Source organism: Patella vulgata, chromosome 3 (genome assembly GCF_932274485.2).
Source record: "Patella vulgata chromosome 3, xgPatVulg1.2, whole genome shotgun sequence".
Classification (NCBI taxonomy): domain Eukaryota; kingdom Metazoa; phylum Mollusca; class Gastropoda; family Patellidae; genus Patella; species Patella vulgata.
Genome location: NC_065881.2, coordinates 42,309,022 through 42,327,377, shown reverse-complemented (window position 1 = coordinate 42,327,377; position 18,356 = coordinate 42,309,022). Strand labels below are relative to the sequence as shown.

General features: G+C 35.4%; 1 protein-coding gene across 2 annotated transcripts in view; it reads left to right on the top strand.

Moving 5' to 3' along the window:
- Positions 1-18,356, top strand: part of LOC126814883 (VPS10 domain-containing receptor SorCS3) — a 62,947-nt gene that overhangs the window by 5,867 nt on the left and 38,724 nt on the right. For both annotated transcript variants that reach the window (XM_050540320.2, XM_050540319.2), the window contains exons 4-13: positions 4,760-4,915; positions 7,363-7,436; positions 7,906-7,970; positions 11,719-11,840; positions 12,456-12,545; positions 12,885-13,052; positions 14,103-14,252; positions 14,413-14,589; positions 15,066-15,163; positions 17,018-17,131. In XM_050540320.2, the coding sequence (XP_050396277.1) occupies positions 4,760-4,915; positions 7,363-7,436; positions 7,906-7,970; positions 11,719-11,840; positions 12,456-12,545; positions 12,885-13,052; positions 14,103-14,252; positions 14,413-14,589; positions 15,066-15,163; positions 17,018-17,131 (1,214 nt within the window). The remainder of the gene's footprint in view (positions 1-4,759; positions 4,916-7,362; positions 7,437-7,905; positions 7,971-11,718; positions 11,841-12,455; positions 12,546-12,884; positions 13,053-14,102; positions 14,253-14,412; positions 14,590-15,065; positions 15,164-17,017; positions 17,132-18,356) is intronic.

The following is an 18,356-nucleotide window of genomic DNA, read 5'->3' as shown; positions in this document are numbered from 1 at the left end:
GAGATTACGCGCCTCATAGAACTATTTCTATGACGCGTCTAATCAATGACGTCACATATTTTTTACGTAAATGAAAATAATTCTCACACTTTTTTGTTCTTTTTTTAAAAACAAAATTAATGTATAAAATTTAGATCTCAATAAAAACTAAATTATTTAATATTTTTTGTATCACTTGAGAAAATTAATTATGAATGAAGGTTTTATATTTGACAATATTTGAAAATATCGTCGTTATGTTTAAAACTACGCACCACAGACATAGAAGCAGAATCATTTCGTGGGAATGGACGTGTATTCGTCTGCAACCATTTTGTTGAGAAGCGACACCTATGACGCTTTCGTCTTGATCAACCAGTTTCAATAATGAATCAAACCATAGCCATAGTAAAGGGAAATAATTTGACTGGTCGAGCCTGTGGAGCTCGACAACTATGATTCTAATTGAGTGATTGTGGTGAAACTTTGTGTGTAGTTTCATTATACCTTACTTAACAAAGTTTGATGCTGAGCATTTTTTGGTTAGGCAAAGTAGAGACTTCAATCTGACTGGTTGAGGCTTTGAAACACAATAACTCTCCATCTTATTGAGGTAGAATGTTTAAACTTGGTGTAGGTGTCTATTAAGTGAATGCTTTGACAGAGTTTGATCATGCGCATTTTCCACTTAGGCTAAGCAATTTGATTGGTTGAGACCATGTAACACAATAACTTTGACTCTAATTGAATGATAGCGATGAAACTCGAGTATAGGTTCATTATATCAATACCTTGACTAAGTTCGATGATGAGAATTTTCTGCTTAGGCTAAGTAGCGATTAGCAATTTGATTGTTCAAGACTTTGAAACATAACAACTCTGGGGTAACTGAAGTAGAATGTTTAAACTTGATGTAGATGTTCATTAGGTGACTGAGTTCAATGATTAACATTTTCTGCTAAAGCTAAGCAGAGCTAAGCAATTTCAGTGGTCAATGCTTTCGGACAAGATATCTTTTATTCTGACTTATCTAGAGTCATGAAACTTAGTGTATAATTTCACTTCAAAACCTCGACTGAGTTTAAAGGTGAACATTTTATGATTAGACTAAGTATATATAAATAATCAGTTTGATTGCTTGATACTTTTGAAAAAGATAAATATGCTTTGTCCTTCCAGCCCACTCCCTATACTGTACCACAGACAGGGGGATACCGCACCGGGGCTGTCTTGTAGATGTACATATCTAATCTGTATCCATGTAGTAAATGTGAAAATGAAACAAAAAGAAATCGAACTTGATGTTTGATACATGTAGTGACAGTGATGATGATAACGACTAATTTGATGACATTTAAAGTGTAGGGTAACTCCGTAATTTTGATTTTCAATAATTGATTTACTTCACTATATAATTTTTGTCTTAAATCTATATTTGTTAGCAAATTACACAATTATAGATACAGTTTCAGTTTAAATGTTTGTAATTCGGTCTTAAATATCTGAACTAGAGGTTTACAGCTACCTGTAGTAAAAATAACGTAGGGTCTAATCGAAAGGGTATGTTGGTGTGAGTTTATGTTTTAGTGGAAAATATCACGTGGTTTCAATGCGATTTACAAAACTACGAACATAGTCTGGTCTCCATTACTTCATAGACATATTGCTCAACCAATGTCAAACATATCTCCTTGCTCAGCCCATAATTTCTGGGTAAACACCCGCTCACCAACCCTTGCAGTCCCCTGTGACCCCATTAACGATATAAATATTAGGCTTGTGTGCTCACCATGGGTTCCACGTCGGCCGTATATGCCCGTCGAGACCTACGGCTATGGAAAATGACCGTTCCTAGATCTGACCTAACGGTCATTTTGCACGCCGGAAAGAGGGTCTTTTTTTAAAAAAAAAAAAATTTCATACATGGCTATGATCGACCTTCAACGTCATAAAAAAAGCATAGAAATTACGTAAGTCCTCAACAACGTACGTGTTGGGAGAAAAATGCATTTAAAAATGTTTATAGCGGTATTACGGCCTTGTGGAAATTGTTGAAATAAAATCTAGAGATTAGTTAACTTGCTTACCGAACAATTAAGAAAAATACGTATTCCAGTTCTATTGTGCAGCAATATTGATAATTCCACGTGTAGAAGAAAGGTCGTGTATATACGGTTACTCTTATACACGACCATATTCTAGGGGGCGATAGTGTCACTAGCCGTGAAGTTAGTTATCCGTTAGTCATTTAGTTATACATTATTAGGAGTTACGTCACAATTCTGCGGCCCGTAATTCCGTGAAAGATGGTCTAAAACCAAAAAAATGTGAGATATATGCCATGGATAATTATATATTTATCTTCATTTCAAAGTTATTGTATTACAACTCAAAATTATCCAGGTCAGTGTGTTTTCTATAGAGCACGTGTTAATTACGTGTGAGCTACTGAAATGGTTTTTCTCGGGCCAATTCAACTATTTCGTTATTTAAGTAGCCAAAACCGAATATTTAATTATTAAATAATATTTCTTTTTTAAGTCAAATATATTTTTTTTGTTCACCCCATGGTGACAAAGTGGTATAGACACGTGAATTCACAATACCCTACCATGAAAAAATGTGAGATATATGCCATGGATAATTATATATTTATCTTCATTTCAAAGTTATTGTATTACAACTCAAAATTATCCAGGTCAGTGTGTTTTCTATAGAGCACGTGTTAATTACGTGTGAGCTACTGAAATGGTTTTTCTCCGGCCAATTCAACTATTTCGTTATTTAAGTAGCCAAAACCGAATATTTAATTATTAAATAATATTTCTTTTTTAAGTCAAATATATTTTTTTTGTTCACCCCATGGTGACAAAGTGGTATAGACACGTGAATTCACAATACCCTACCATGAATAAAAACATGAAATATGAATTTACTTTGAAAAGTTTTCGTGCGTTATCAAAAATGACCGGCAGTGAAAATTTTGAAGTGGAAGCCCTGGTGCTCACACATGGTCTTGTGCGTCATACAGCATCAGCAGTCAACACGTTCCTGAAATACTTTTACCAATTTCAGACATTTAACAGAAAGGGAGATAACTCCAAAATTCTGTATGTATCCTTGTCCATTATGTTTTCTGCATTTTGGAATAAATCAAAATTTAACCAATATCATATTCTTTGCCTAGGATGAAGGCATTGGGTGTTTTCGCCAATATTTAATTTTAGGTCAACTTACAATTATTAGTATAAATACATGTATAGCATTTTCTTGACAATTCATCTGGCCCTAAATCGATTTTGTGCAGACTTTTTGCTTGGAACTGCCTGGATTTGTGTTCCTGGTGTTATAAGTTTTCCAAAAATGTATAGTTTGTTTATTAGGGAGGACCATGTACGTAGCGGAATTGTGATTGGAGGGGCAAAGCTGGGGCAAAGTCCAAGGTTAAGGGGGCAAAGGCATGAGCTTCAACTAGGGGTAGGGGTCCTCCCCCAGAAAATTTTGAAAAACAGGTTGCCAGAAATGCAGCCTGGCAGTATTTCAGGCACTGATCGATGAGGTAAAGTGTCAAACGAATGGACTTGCGAATCCCGACGAAGCCAACTCACGAGCGTCAATGTAGGGAGTCTTCCCCCTGAAAAATTTTGAAAAATAGACTGCCGAAAACGTGTCTTACAGTATTCTGTCAGGCACCGATCGTCGAGATAAATAGATCTGCCCAGATACCGTTCGTCGCCTGATCACTAGTTTATCCAACTAGAGAACAAAATGTCAAACGAACGGACTTGCGAACCTCAACGAATTCCCCTTGTGAGCGCCAAAGTAGCGAGTCCATTGGGGACCTCGCCAAGAAAATTTTGAAAAATAGACTGTCGGAAATGCTCTACAACATGCAAGTTTATGACTGAGTGGGGATGTGGGATTTATTCACCGTAGAAGGTATTGATTACCGAAACGTATCACAAATACTTTTTTTTATTTTCTAAAATTATTGACTTAAAAAAGAAATATTAGTAAGGCTCATGATAATTATTTAATAATTAAATATTCCGTTTTGGCTACTTAAATAACGAAATAGTTGAATTGGCCGGAGAAAAACCATTTCAGTAGCTCACACGTAATTAACACGTGCTCTATAGAAAACACACTGACCTGGATATTTTTGAGTTGTAATACAATAACTTTGAAATGAAGATAAATATATAATTATCCATGGCATATATATCTCACATTTTTTTGGTTTTAGACCATCTTTCACGGAATTACGGGCCGCAGAATTGTGACGTAAGTTGGGTATGACTTGGCTGCTGTGGTCAACAAGTACAAGCATACCATAGACAAGGAACCTAATAGGACATCATCATAGCCGCCTTGGAATTGTGAAGTCATATCAAAAATTGAAGTCTCTCAATCAATGCTCAATTGTCCAAGGACCAAGCATGCCAAGTTTCATGTCTATCATACTTGAATTGGCGGAGACTTAGACTTTTTCGAAGAGCATAGACCCCAAGAACAACAACAATGAAATGAGTTGTGCTTTAGGACCAGTTCCTTGTCCAATAATCCAGAATCTATCAATCTGGGTTGTCCTCAACTAGATGATGGTAATATGACAGGGTAGTACACGACATGTAAGTATTACATTGTTGGTGCGTGTGTATAATCTACAACATTTAAACCAAAAAGGATATTTTGATGTTTTTTCTTGAGTTATTTATTATGCGTTTTCCATTAAATGTTTTATAAATGAGAATTTTAATGATATATGTTGTACTTGTAGGCTATATTTGTGGATTATGCTAATCAAAGCATATATATTACAACTGATGAGTTAGCAAACAGGACACAAGTAGCAATTCCTTTTAAAGCGGATCTAATCAAACCTCATCCTAGAGTAGAAGATTGGTTATTAGGCTATAGTTTTTTTGATAGAAAGGTTTGTTTTTCTATAATCAATCATTTGTCATAAATTCATAGATTACTGTGGTTTAAAGGAAATGGTCCACCTAGTTATATATGCTAACCAAAGACACTTACTAGAATCATCGGGGGCTAGTTTCACAAAATTTTAACTTAAGATAAAATCCAAATTTTAGTAATTTGATGGGATAATATTAGATTGATTTTAGTGTTTAGCCAATCGAAATTGAAGTATCTACTAAAATTTGGATTTTATCTCTAGTTAAGATTTCGAGAAACAGGGCCCTAACCTCTGGTACCCACATTCATACTATACTAAGCAGCAAAAGAAATGTCAGTTTGGTATGTTACTCTGAATAGACACATTGCATAAAACTTGCCAAATGTTATTATTGTATATTTGTGACCACATCCCCAACTTTACCTGAGCAATAAGGCTCCTTCCCAAACACAGAATTGAACCCAGGAAATGTTCTCAAAAACGCAACCTGACTTCTGAGATGGTAATGTGTTCTCCATGATTTTCATGTAACTCATGCTGCACGTGCTGTTCACCGGGACCAGCCCTATAAAATGCATCCCATACCTGGTTGAATCATTCACACTACAACGTCAGCAGCATGCCACGACTCACAACAGCTCAGAGGAACCAGGGCCGAGGAAGACTCAACGCTGGCCACACTTCCCAAGCCGTTGCCAATCACTTCCAGGTCTATGTCCGGACCATCTACAGGCTTCAGCAACGTTTTCGGGCCACCAACACCACGGATGATCACCCCAGAACTGGTAGACCAAGGATTACCACAAGGCAACAAGACCACCATGTTGTGCGACAGCATCTCAGACAGCACGTCAGACAGTGGGAACACATGGAAGACCCATCAGTACCGATACAGTGCACCAACGTCTCACCAGAGAGAACATCCATTGCCGTACCTTAGTGTGGACCGATCCTCACCCCTCGCCATCGACGTGAACGTCTACAGTTTGCCCAACAGCACCAGAACTAGCAACACAGGAAATGGAGAACTGTACTGTTCACAGGCGAGAGTCGGTATTGCGTATCAACTGCAGATGGCAGGACCAGAATATGGCGTCGACGTGGCCAGCATTATTCTGACCAATGTGTCATGGAACAAGACTCATGGGGAGGTCCAAGCATAATGGTTTGGGGTGGAATCGGCTTGAACCAGAGAATGAATCCTGTGGTGTTCCAAAATCTTGGTCCAGGGACAGGAGGCGGCATCACAGCAGTGTGCTACATCGATCAAGCTCTCAGACCCCATGTGATACCACATTTCTCACGTCATCGAAACGTTTTCCAGCATGAAAACGCCCGTGCCCACACTGCCAGAGTAACTCGGGACATTCTACAGCAGAACGGTGTCAACGTTATGCACTGGTCAGCCCTTAGTCTGGACTTAAACCCGATTGAACATCTTTGGGATGAAATTCAGAGGAGACTTTATAAGGTCGTACCGAGACCAAACACAGCTGATGGATTGCGCCAGGCTTGTCTGAGAGTGTCGTTCCAGTGGTCCACTCCGTGTACAGACGCTGCACTGCTGTTATTGACACTTGCGGTGGACACACCAGATACTGATGTATAGACCTGTGTACAGACTTTAAACATTCTCGTAATGTCTTAGAATTGCGATGAATTAATCACTAATGTGTCAACATACTGTTCACAAAAAATTGCTTTGATCCATTTAGTAAGTCATTTTCTAGAATGATTTGATTAAAGTGCCTCTCTGATTTTGAAATCGTACTGACGTTTTTTTTTTTGCTGTTTAGTATATGTATAGCCTGGGAATTTCAACAAAATTCTCCCCCCACCCCACCCCAATCAAAAGTGCCTCCTCTGAAATCTAAATCTGCTATTTTTCTGCCATGTATGTAGACTAGAAATGAAATGAAATGAAATGGGGTTTAACATCCTACTTTTCTGCTCCGAATTGGGCTAAAGATAACGGGCATACGCCATACAGTATGCTATGAGGGAAATTTTGCCCGCACAGCGGCACTGCAGCCTACTCTTATATCAAATTCCAACTGTCAAAGGATCTTTTATATGCACGCCAATGTGTACACGGGACCTCGGTTTTTCGTACCATCCGAAAGACTAGACAGCTGTCCTTGTCAGGCCCTCTGTCCTGCATCACTGACAAGGGGGGACCACTCTGGAAGCCATGTATGTAGAGTAAAGCATTTTGCATTGAGTGTTCGCTGAACCACAACCCATCAAGTGAATCTTAAAAAAAACAAATTTGTCTCATATTTAACGCACAAACTAAATTGAACATGCCCAATTAAAACTGTTATGTCACATAAAAAATATCATGTGATTGTCGAGGATTGTCAAAGTGAGATGTACCCTTTTAAATAACTTCCAAAAGAATAAATAGTCGGGTAGGTTAAAGTGGTTCCGAATTTTAATTTGTATTTCTGTCCTTGTTTCAGCTGTATTATTCTAAAACCTTTGGTAATGATTGGAAATTATTGGTAGATGGGAGTGTCTCATCAAGATTTTTCTGGTAATAAAGATACTACTATTTATTATAATTTTTGTCACATTATTTATGGATACTTTCTCATTGTCATGAAATATTTCTATAGTTAAAGATACATTATGGAAGATTAGATAAATAGCTGACAGTTCTCACTATAATATTTACATAACAAATAATGTAACAGCTGAGAACTACTCGTTTTAAAAACCTTGTAGCTTTGATTGTCTATTTTTGCGATTAATCATGAATGGCTGCTGAGCGGTAGATCGGATTCAAATCTAATGAAAATCGGAAGCATCAGATGGCATCGAGACTCGATTATGGTCCTGTTTTGTTAAATAAATTTCTAATTAATAGTGTTTATAACATTTCAGGCCTAAAGAAAGACCTGCAATAGGCAGATTTAGGTCTAGCATAATGTCTGTTTAACTAGATTTAGTATCTGAATTTCATGAATGTGTGAATGTTGAGACTGATGATATATTATTTCCAGGAGTGTTCCAGGCTATGACACAGATAATGCTACAGTTCATTTAGAGTTACAGAGTTCGATTGGAGGTAAAAATCTCTTTGTTTTAATCATTTTGTTATAGCTTAAATTTTTAGTACTTCACTCTCTATTCCCACATAATCTGGATCAGATTTTCTTTGTTTAATCCAACTCGATGAAGAATTTTTAAACAAAACATGGCAGTCCATGAATCAGCATTGCCAAAGATAACACATTCTTACACTATTAAAAACAAATGTGTTTCAATGTATCAAACAGTCATATTCCCGTAGTAAACCATCTCAGGGATCTTAATTAAACATGCATTATGCAAGAGCAAAATCTGCTTATTACAAGTCTTCCTTTAGGCCTGAAATGTTATCTAAATTATCAATAAGACATTAACTAACTTATCCAGACCATAATAAACTCTCGATGTCAAGGCTAGCCTTCGATGTTGGCTGGATTAGATTCCTATATGCCGCTAACGGCCGTTGATAATTAAATCAATAAAGGTGGATAATCGAGACTTGCTGTTTATATTAATGATTTTAGTAATGATGATCGAGACTATGCCAAAATTTCACAAGCTTCTTTCTCGGCTCATGGTGGATCAATTTCACTGAAATTTTCAGCAAATTACCTTTACACTATCTAGTTTTTAACTATTATAGCGAGAACTGCCATCTCGTTATCTTATCTTTAAATATTTGCAGTAAGCCATTTATTGTGCATATTTCGTTAACCAAAGGTTGGTCAAACACTTTGTTGCAAAATATAACTAGGAAAAAAATTGAATTAATTATACAAACAAATTTCAATAGTTTTTATACGCCCACATTTTCATGTGGACGTATATTGTCATCGCCCCTGTTTGTCCGTCCGGACATCCGTCCACAATTTGTTTGTGGACACTCTACAAGTCATAATTTTTATCCGATTTCTCTAAACTTGGAATATAGCTTTATCTCCCTAAGATCTTGGTTCCTTTCGATATTGGCATGTATCGGACCATAACTTCATGGATTATGGCCCCTGATTGTACGAAAAATCGCGTTTTTAGCTTGTGGACACTCTAGAGGTTACAATTTTGATCCGATTTTGATGAAACTTGAAATGCATGTTTATAACCCAAAGATCTTGGTTCCTTTAGATATTCGCGCATATCGAATTGTAACTTCCTGAATTATGGCCCCTGATTGTACGAAAAATAGCGTTTTTGGCTTGTGGTCCCTCCAGAGGTCACAATTTTTATCCGATTTATAAAAAACGTTTCCGTTAGGTCGGAATAAAGGTTGAGTTCAAATTTCGTGAAAATCGGACCTAAACTGACGGACAAAATGGCTGCTGCTTGTACGCGAATAGTGTAAAAATATGGTATATCAAGGTTGTGGACCCTGTAGAGGTCACAATTTTAATTCGATTTTGATGAAACTGGAAATGCATATTTATAACCCGAAGATCTTGGTTCCTTTCGATATTTGCGCATATCGAATCATAACTTCCTGAATTATGGCCCCCGTTTGTTAAAAAAATCACCTTTTTTTTAGCTTGTGGTCCCTCTGGAGGTTACAATTATTATTCGATTTAAAAAAACGTTTGATTATATCACCGTTACATCGTAGTAAAGGTTGAGTTCGAATGTCATGAAAATCGGAGACCAAAACTGCCAGACAAAATGGTCGCCGCTTGTACGTGAATAGTGTAAAAATATGGTATATCAAGGTTGTGGACCCTGTAGAGGTCACAATTTTAATCCGATTTATTTTGATGAAACTTGAAATGCTTGTTAATAACCCAATGATCTTGGTTCCTGTCAATATTTGCGCATATCGGATTGTAACTTCCTGAATTATGGCCTCTGATTGTACGAAAAATCGCCTTTTTTCGCTTGTGGTCCCTCTGAAGTCTGAAGGTCACTTTAAATATCCGATTTCAAAAAACGTTCGATTATATCACCGTTACACCGTAATGAAGGTTGAGTTCCAATTTCGTAAAAATCGGACCAAATAGTGTATATATCTGGTATATATATTAAAGTTGTGGACCCTCTGAAGGTCACAATTTTCTGCCAATTTTGATGAAACTTGAAATGCATGTTTATAAACAAAGATCTTGGTTGTTTTGGATATTCGCGCATATTGGATCAAAACTTCATGAATTATGGCTCCTGATTGTACGAAAAATTGCATTTTTAGCTTGTGGACACTCTAGAGGTTACAATTTTGATCCAATTTTGATCAAACTTGAAATGCATGTTTATAACCCAAAGATCTTGGTTCCTTTCGATATCCGTGCATATCGATTATAATCCTGGATTATGGTCCCTGATTGGTTGAAAAATCACATTTTTAGCTTGTGGATTCTCTAGAGGTCACAATTTTTTTTTGATATTAAAAACCGTTTAGATCACTATTCCACCATAATGAAGGTTGAATTGGAATTTTGGGAAAATCGAAATGAAACTGCCGACAAAATGGCTGCTCTTTGTATGCAAATTGTATATAAGTATGTAATTCTAAGGTTATGGACCCTCTAGAGGTCACAATTTTTATCCAATTTTGATGGAACTTAAAACATATCTTTATATTCCAAAAACCTCAGTCCCTTTTGATATTTGCGCATTTCAGACCATAACTTTCTGGATTATGACCCCTGATTGTACAAAAACTTGTTTTTGTTTTTAGCTTGTTCTCTCTCCATCTCTTGCAAAATGTGGGCGTATCCTGCCTGGCAGCCGCTGGTTAAACATTAAAGATATATTATGGGAGAATTTAATAGAGAGTTGGCCATTCTTGCTATAACAGATCAAAAATAGATGATGAAAGAAGAATTTATTGAAAATTTCAGTCAAATTTCTTTATTCTGAACAAAGTTATCAGCATTGTAATTTTTTGACTAGATATAGGAGTCAATTCTCTCTTCACCGTCTCCGAGAATGGCCAATTGTTTGATTGACACGCGTTAACTCCACCTACATAATCTCGATTATCAAGTAACGTTTTCAATGGCTGTGGTACCGTTAGCCTATTCGGTTTGAGACGGGGTCGCAATTCAATTCCTATCACATTTATTTTTACTATAAATTAAAAATAAGACTTTTAATATATAGATAAGAAGCGAAAGTTTGAAAGGAATGGACCAAATCAATGAGGCATAATTATAGCCGACTTCTTGTTAGCTTGCATGTACTCTTGTACTGTAACTGGTAGGCCTACGTAACTCCTGAAACAGACAAATAGGAAACAGTGATCCAATGGGGCTGCAATTCAACTGCGGTGATGTTAGCTGCGATGTTTATCAATTTCCATAATTTTTCTGTAAACGCAAGTGACAAAAGAGCGTATAATACCGACATCCAAACTTTCATTTTAACCACAACTAAAAATAATATCAAGGCCTTATATATCGAACTTTCAATCAAATTGACTGACATGCGGCCTTGCTCAACAGCGGCCTCGCTTCGTACACTTAATCTCTATTTACGACGCCATTTAAAGATTTAATCAATCAATCAATGAAATCCTGTTTAAATCCAAGCCGAATCCAAGCCATATGTTGGTCTACAGAGTTGATTTTGTGCTTGTTGTGTAAATAAAGATCTAATTTATAATTTCTATGACATCTGAAGCCTAAATAAAGACTTGCAATAATCAGATTTAGCTCTTGCATAATGTATGTTTAAATAAAAAACTTTATGGTGTATGGCATTAGAAAAGGTAAATTTCATTGTCAAACACGCATTACTGGCAAATATGACTGAAAGAAGATCCTTGAATGACAGCTATACTAAAAAACTGTATGTTTACCTTACAGATAGTGCACATTATAAGACATGTCAATTAGACACATGTATGACAAAACCAGCTGAAATACAGAAGCTGGGAAGTTTTGTTTCTAATAGTTTATTAGTTGTGAAAGAATATATATTTGTAGAGGTAAGAAAAATAACATATTTTGCTTCATTGAAATAAGACTATTATATCATTTAATAGGAAATATGAATTCCAGACTAATATAGACATCCGAACAAAGGCAATAGTCTTAATGAAAAGCATATTGGAGGAGCGATTTTTCCTTTTGATCAGTCCTAACAGAAGTTATACCCATCTTAAGTTTGCATTACTTTCTACTGAATTTACAACATTTTTAATTGTCGGCGCCCTTGTCTGTCTGTCCACAATTTGTTTGTGGATACTCTACAGGTCACAATAATTGTTATACGCCCACATTTTCTTGTGGAAGTATGTCGTCGTCGCCCCTGTCCGTACGTTAATAATTTGTTTGTGGACAGGTCACAATTTTTTTCCGATTTTGACTAAACTTGAAATACTGGACTAACCCCCAAAGATCTCAGTTCCTTTCGAAATTGGCATGTATCGAACTATAACTTCATGGATTATGACCCCTGATTGTACGAAAAATCACATTTTTAGCTTGCGGACCCTCTAGAGGTCACAAATTTTATCCGATTTTTTTTAGCTTGTTCTCTGTCCATCTCTTGCAAAATATGGGTGTATCTTGCATGGCAACCACTGTTTTTTTTTATATAGAAACTTGGTGATGGAAAAAGTGAAATGTATGTATCATATAATCGAGGAGAATTTAATAGAGCCTATTTTCCACCAGATGTGGCCCCAAAGGTCAGTGTTTTACAATCTTTTCTTCCATCTAAATACAGTCAAATATGCAATATATTTTATACTGGTAAATACTGATATTTGTAGGATTTTATACCAGTTAATACTGATTTGTAGGATTTTATACTGGTAAATGCTAAATACTGATATTTGCAGGATTTTATACTGGTAAATACCAAAAACCGGTACTGATATATATTTTGGGATGGATTTTATAGCGGTGAATAATGATATTTGTAGAATGGATTTTATACTAATAAATACTGATATTTGTAGGATTTTATATCAGTAAATATTACTGTTAATTGTGTTAGTTATACTAATTGCTTGTGTTTATTATAGGATTTTATAATAGTAAATGCTGATGAAGGACAAGTATTTATTGCTGTAAGTCATAAGGATGGTGTAACATTATATCTGTCAGATACTACTGGTCAGTTTTATGTCCCATCACTGACTAATGTTTTCTTTGCTCCTATTCCTGGATTGATTGCAATTGATCTACATGAGGTAAGTTGGTTATAATCGATATTGGTGTGTATTAAACTGTAACTTCATGGATTATGGCCCCTGATTGTACAAAAATCATGTTTTTGGCTTGTGGACACTCTAGAGGTCACAATTTTTGTCTGATTTTGATGAAACTTTAAATGTATGTTTATAACCCGAACATCTCGATTCCTTTTGATAATGATATTGGTGCATATTGGACCGTAACTTCCTAGATTATGATCTTCTGGACCTTCTAGAGATCACAATTTTTATCCGATTTTAAGAACCGTTCAAATATATCACCATTACACCCTAATGATTGTTGAGTTTTAATTTCGTGAAAATCTGACCAAAATTGCCTAACTGTACGAAACAATGGAGGGCCTGACAAGGACAGCTGTCTAGTCATTCGGATGAGACGAAAACCGAGGTCCTGTGTATATATTGGAATGCACGTAAAAGATCCCCTGGCAGTTGGAATTCGATATAAGAGTAGGCGATAGTGCCGCTGCCCGGGCAAAATTTTTCCTCATAGCACACTGTATGGCGTATGCCCGTCTTCATTAGCCCAGTATAGGAGCAGAACAGTAGGACGTTAAACCCCATTTCATTTCATTGCTGTACGAAACATTGCATTTTTAGCTTGTGGACCTTCTAGAAATCACAATTTTTATCCGATTTTACAACTGTTGAGTTTAAATTTTGTGAAGAGAGAGAGAGAGAAATGGGGTTTAATGTCCACTCAACACAAACTAGGTCATTTCGGGACTAACACATGGTTCAATCTTTATTTCCACAATTTGCTTGTGCGTAGGGGTCTTTTAGCAGGGGGCGGAGACCGGAGCACCCGGAGAAAACCCATAAAGGTTTGACAGGCGACCCTACTCCTTGTCACGTACAACCGGGAATCGAAACCACAAAGCTCAAATTTGTCTGCAATGGCAATAAATAGGTGTATATCTTGTTTGAATTCTTTGGTACTTGAGTGTGATGTGATAGACTACAACATTTAATGTATAAAAAGATCTTGACTTAATAATTAATCCTTTAATTGTATATTTTGTATAGGTAAAATCTATGAAAGGTACCTTCCTAGCCAATCATAAAGTGGGAAATAGCTCTAAAAGAATGGAGATCAAAACATCTATTTCATTTGACAAGGGAGGTGAATGGAAGAACATTGAAACACCACCAAGTGAAAAGAGAAATTGTGAAAATGTAAATAATGATTGGGTATTATTGCTTTAAACTACAAAGTTAGCAAATTAATGAGCTGGAGTCGAAGAATTACATACATTTTAGTTTTGAATAAATATTATCTTGTATTTCTGGGCTAGGTTTAGTTTGGATTTATCATTATTATTGTGTTTATCTCCAGGTTAAAGATTGTTATTTACATCTACATCTTGATATGGGCATTCTACAAGCACCAGGTATATTATCAGAAGCTAAAGCACCAGGTCTTATATTAGCACATGGTAATGTTGGTAATAAACTCAGTTCCTTCAATTCAACAGTCTTTGTTAGTCGTGACGGTGGATGGACTTGGCAAAATGTAAGTCACTTAATTAGTATCTTATAGTCTTCGTATCCCCAAAACAAACATAAATATCGTTTGTCAAACTTGTGTGCTGTAGATCATTATAAGGTCTGTCATCTATTCAAGTCGTTAATTTCATCCCACATCTGTATGTGACTGGGAGTGGTTTTACCTGGCTAACTGCCCCACTGCTAAAGACACACAAGCACATTATCAAATAAATATACACTGTGTTAGTCACAACCATGGCTCATTGTTAATTATAGCATGCTTGCCTTGGACAAGTAAAAGGATAGCAAGATTTCACTGGTCACTTTCACAGTTAGGCAAGTGAAAAATTCTGTAGTTAGCCTAATAATGGGAAAGCCAGTTTCTTGGTTACAAGTTTCAGTGGCATATGCCCAGCTGGACAGTCTGCTATTTAAAATAAGGTTGAACCCTGCTAGAAGACATAGTTTGTGTTACAGTTTTTTTAATCTATATATTTGTAGACTGGACTAGTTGGCTTCTACAGATTTAATATATTAGATCAAGGTAGTGTTTTAACAGCCATCCTGGAATCATCAAATGGAATGACAAACATTGTTTCGTAAGTCCTGTACTATTGAAATTCTTGTTATATTTTTTGTATGTCTTGAGCGTAAATTCATAGATTATAGATTGGCGACCGCTTGTAGAACTTTATCAAAAAATAACACATTTCTTTAATTATATGATAAATCTCTCCAAGAAAAAAATATGTACAACTAGTAAATTATCAGATTTTTCACAGATTTTGTGTATGATTGAATTTGAATATTTACGATATTATAGTCACATTATCTCAAATCTTATATTATTTTTCTTCAAACTGGCCAAGAACTTCCAAACTCAAATGCTATTTTACAAATTTTATATCAAGCATGTTATTCAGAGAAGTGTACAATAAGAACAAATTTAAATAATTTAAAGATACTGTCCAGTGTAAAAGTTGCTATGATTTTTATGTTATTTTCATGCGAAAATTTTGTTAGAACTAATGTATAAACAATATAAAAATATTCATTTGGGCTAATATATGGACAATTTAAGAACATTTATTTGGTCCAAAGTATGTATAATGATATAAGAAAAATTTGTTTGGACTAATGTATGACACCAATTCTAGTCCGTCAACTTCAATTTTAAAATACTGTCTCTTACGTATTCTGCATAAGGACAATTCTTTACCATAATACCTTAGAGACCTTCTCAACACAAATAAACCTTGCAGAACCCTTTGATTACGATCAGACAACCTCTTAATAAAGCCTTTTCAAAAACCAATTCCGGTGATAGATCTGTTGCAGTCGGTGTACCGAAGTTATGGAATTTAATATCAAACGAAACCAAAAGTGCAAATTCTATTAAAGGTTTTAAAAAAAAGTATCTCAAAATCGAACTTTTTCATCAAACTTTTTACCATGTTTACTAAATAATTTTTTCTGTTTTTTTGTTTATGTCTTTTTTATGGATTTATATGTTGTGGTTGTTGTAATTTTATGTTAGTTGTACTTATGTAAAGCACCCGAGAGCAGCTCGCTGAGTTGAATGGTCGCACCCATATAACTTTTAACAGGACACTACCTTATAAAACACTCTGTATAGATTGATCTGTCAAATTTTGATATCAGCTAAAATTGTCCAAAATAGTTAAAATTTGTTGATTTTTCAAGTCGTGTCCAGCCTTTATATTATAGTGTTAAATATTTAGTGATTTATATAGGTAAATCAAATTTTTAACTTTTAACTTGCTTTTTTCCGTACTCAATTTTTCACCCATATCAGGTCTTAGAAAATCAAATTCTCAAAATCTATGAGAGATAATGGTCTCTTCTTTGGAACACGATTAGTGCTATAGCTACAGTGTGCAATAAGGTGATTTTCAAAGTGTTTGTTATACATTTGAACATTTTATTGTACAAAATCTTTTTAGTGGTGTGTTTGACAACACCCACTTGTTTTATTTGGGATGCATAATGTTCTTTATTAACATTCAAATAGTCAAATTTATGCCTTATTGCACTCTTTAATGCCTATATATATTATTCCAAATCACAAATAGTTTGTTTCAATAAAATTGGTGAAGGTTTTGCTTTCCTAACATAGCCACTGTGAATATATAAAAAAAATCCAATATGGCCACCATTTCCATGGCAACAAATAAACATTTTGCACTCAAATTATCAAATCTGATTTGGGACATCATATACTAATATTACACTAAATGGCAAGTTTCTGTTATTAAAGTAAAATTCTTAGGTAGTGTCCTGCCTTATTATTGTTATGAACAATTTAAGAAAATGTATGTACACTGATGTACAAACAATATAAGAAAATGAATTTAGACTAATGTATGAACAGTATAAGAAATTTTTAAAGAGTATTAATCATTGGTTGTAATGTTACTTTTCTTTGTTTACAGATTTTCGTATGATCAAGGACATACCTGGCATTCTAAGACATTTTTACCATCTAATAGAAAGATACAGGTTGATGGTGTTTTAAATGAACCAGAGATTAACTCTTTATCTCTGAGGTAAATACTGGAGTTTTAATACAATATCTTAATCTGTCATTAAAAGGGGGTGTGGGTTATGTGGTCTACTGTAAATGCTTTAGATCATAAGGTCTGTCATTAAGTCAAGTGGTATGGTTTTGTTCCCAAGCTTGTAGTTGTACATGGCAAGTAGGGTCGAATGCTCAACCATATGAATTCCTCCCATTGCTAAAGACCACTATGCACTCGTTTTTCTTGAGTGGATGTTGAATCCCAATTCTCCTTCTGTTTGTTATAAAGCTACACACACACATGGATGTTAACTCATAAGTAAGTTAACAGATGATATCACTCGCTCGCGTCATAGAGTGACAGTTACTTCCAAAAAAATTTGAAACTAACGGGTACCAGTCGGCAGTCATCAGCATGCTTTCATTTTATTGTATTACAAAAGCAACTAATTATGTAGGAATAACATTGACATAAATTGAATACCGCACGGGAACTAAATATGTGCGTGAATTTGAAACAGGTACGGGTCGGCAGTAGTCGGCACGCTTTCATTCTTTTGTATTACGACAGCTAATTCTGTTGGAATATAACTGTCATAAATTGAAAACCGCACCAGAATTAAATATGAAAATTAACATGGTGCACAGGAAATTTTTTGAAATAGCAACACTGGTAATGATCTTGATTTAATGTCATTTTCATAAATATTAATTTTATGCCACAAATTACGATGGCAAATACCGGTACTCTAATTTAGACATTTCATACAAAATTCATGTATGGTGATTTCTATTTTGGGGCGCTGTTGTAAACTAAAAGTCATTCATCGTGAATCCCTTTTCATACGCTATTTTGAAATAGCAACACTGGTAATGATCTAGATTTAACGTCATTTTCATAAATATTAATTTTATGCCACAAATTACGATGGCAAATACTCTAATTTAGACATTTCATACAAAATTCATGTATGGTGATTTCTATTTTGGGGGGCTGTTGTAAACTAAAAGTCATTCATCGTGAATCCCTTTTCATACGCCCACATTTTCATGTGGAGGTATATTGTCGTCGCTCCTGTCCGTCCGTCCGTCCCCAATTGTTTGTGAACAGTCTACAGGTCACAATTTTTATCCAATTTCAATGAAACTTGAAATATAGGTTTATCAGCCTAAGATCTCGGTTCCTTTCGATATTTGCATGTATCGGACTGTAACTTCATGGATTATGGCCCCTGATTGTGCGAAAAACCACG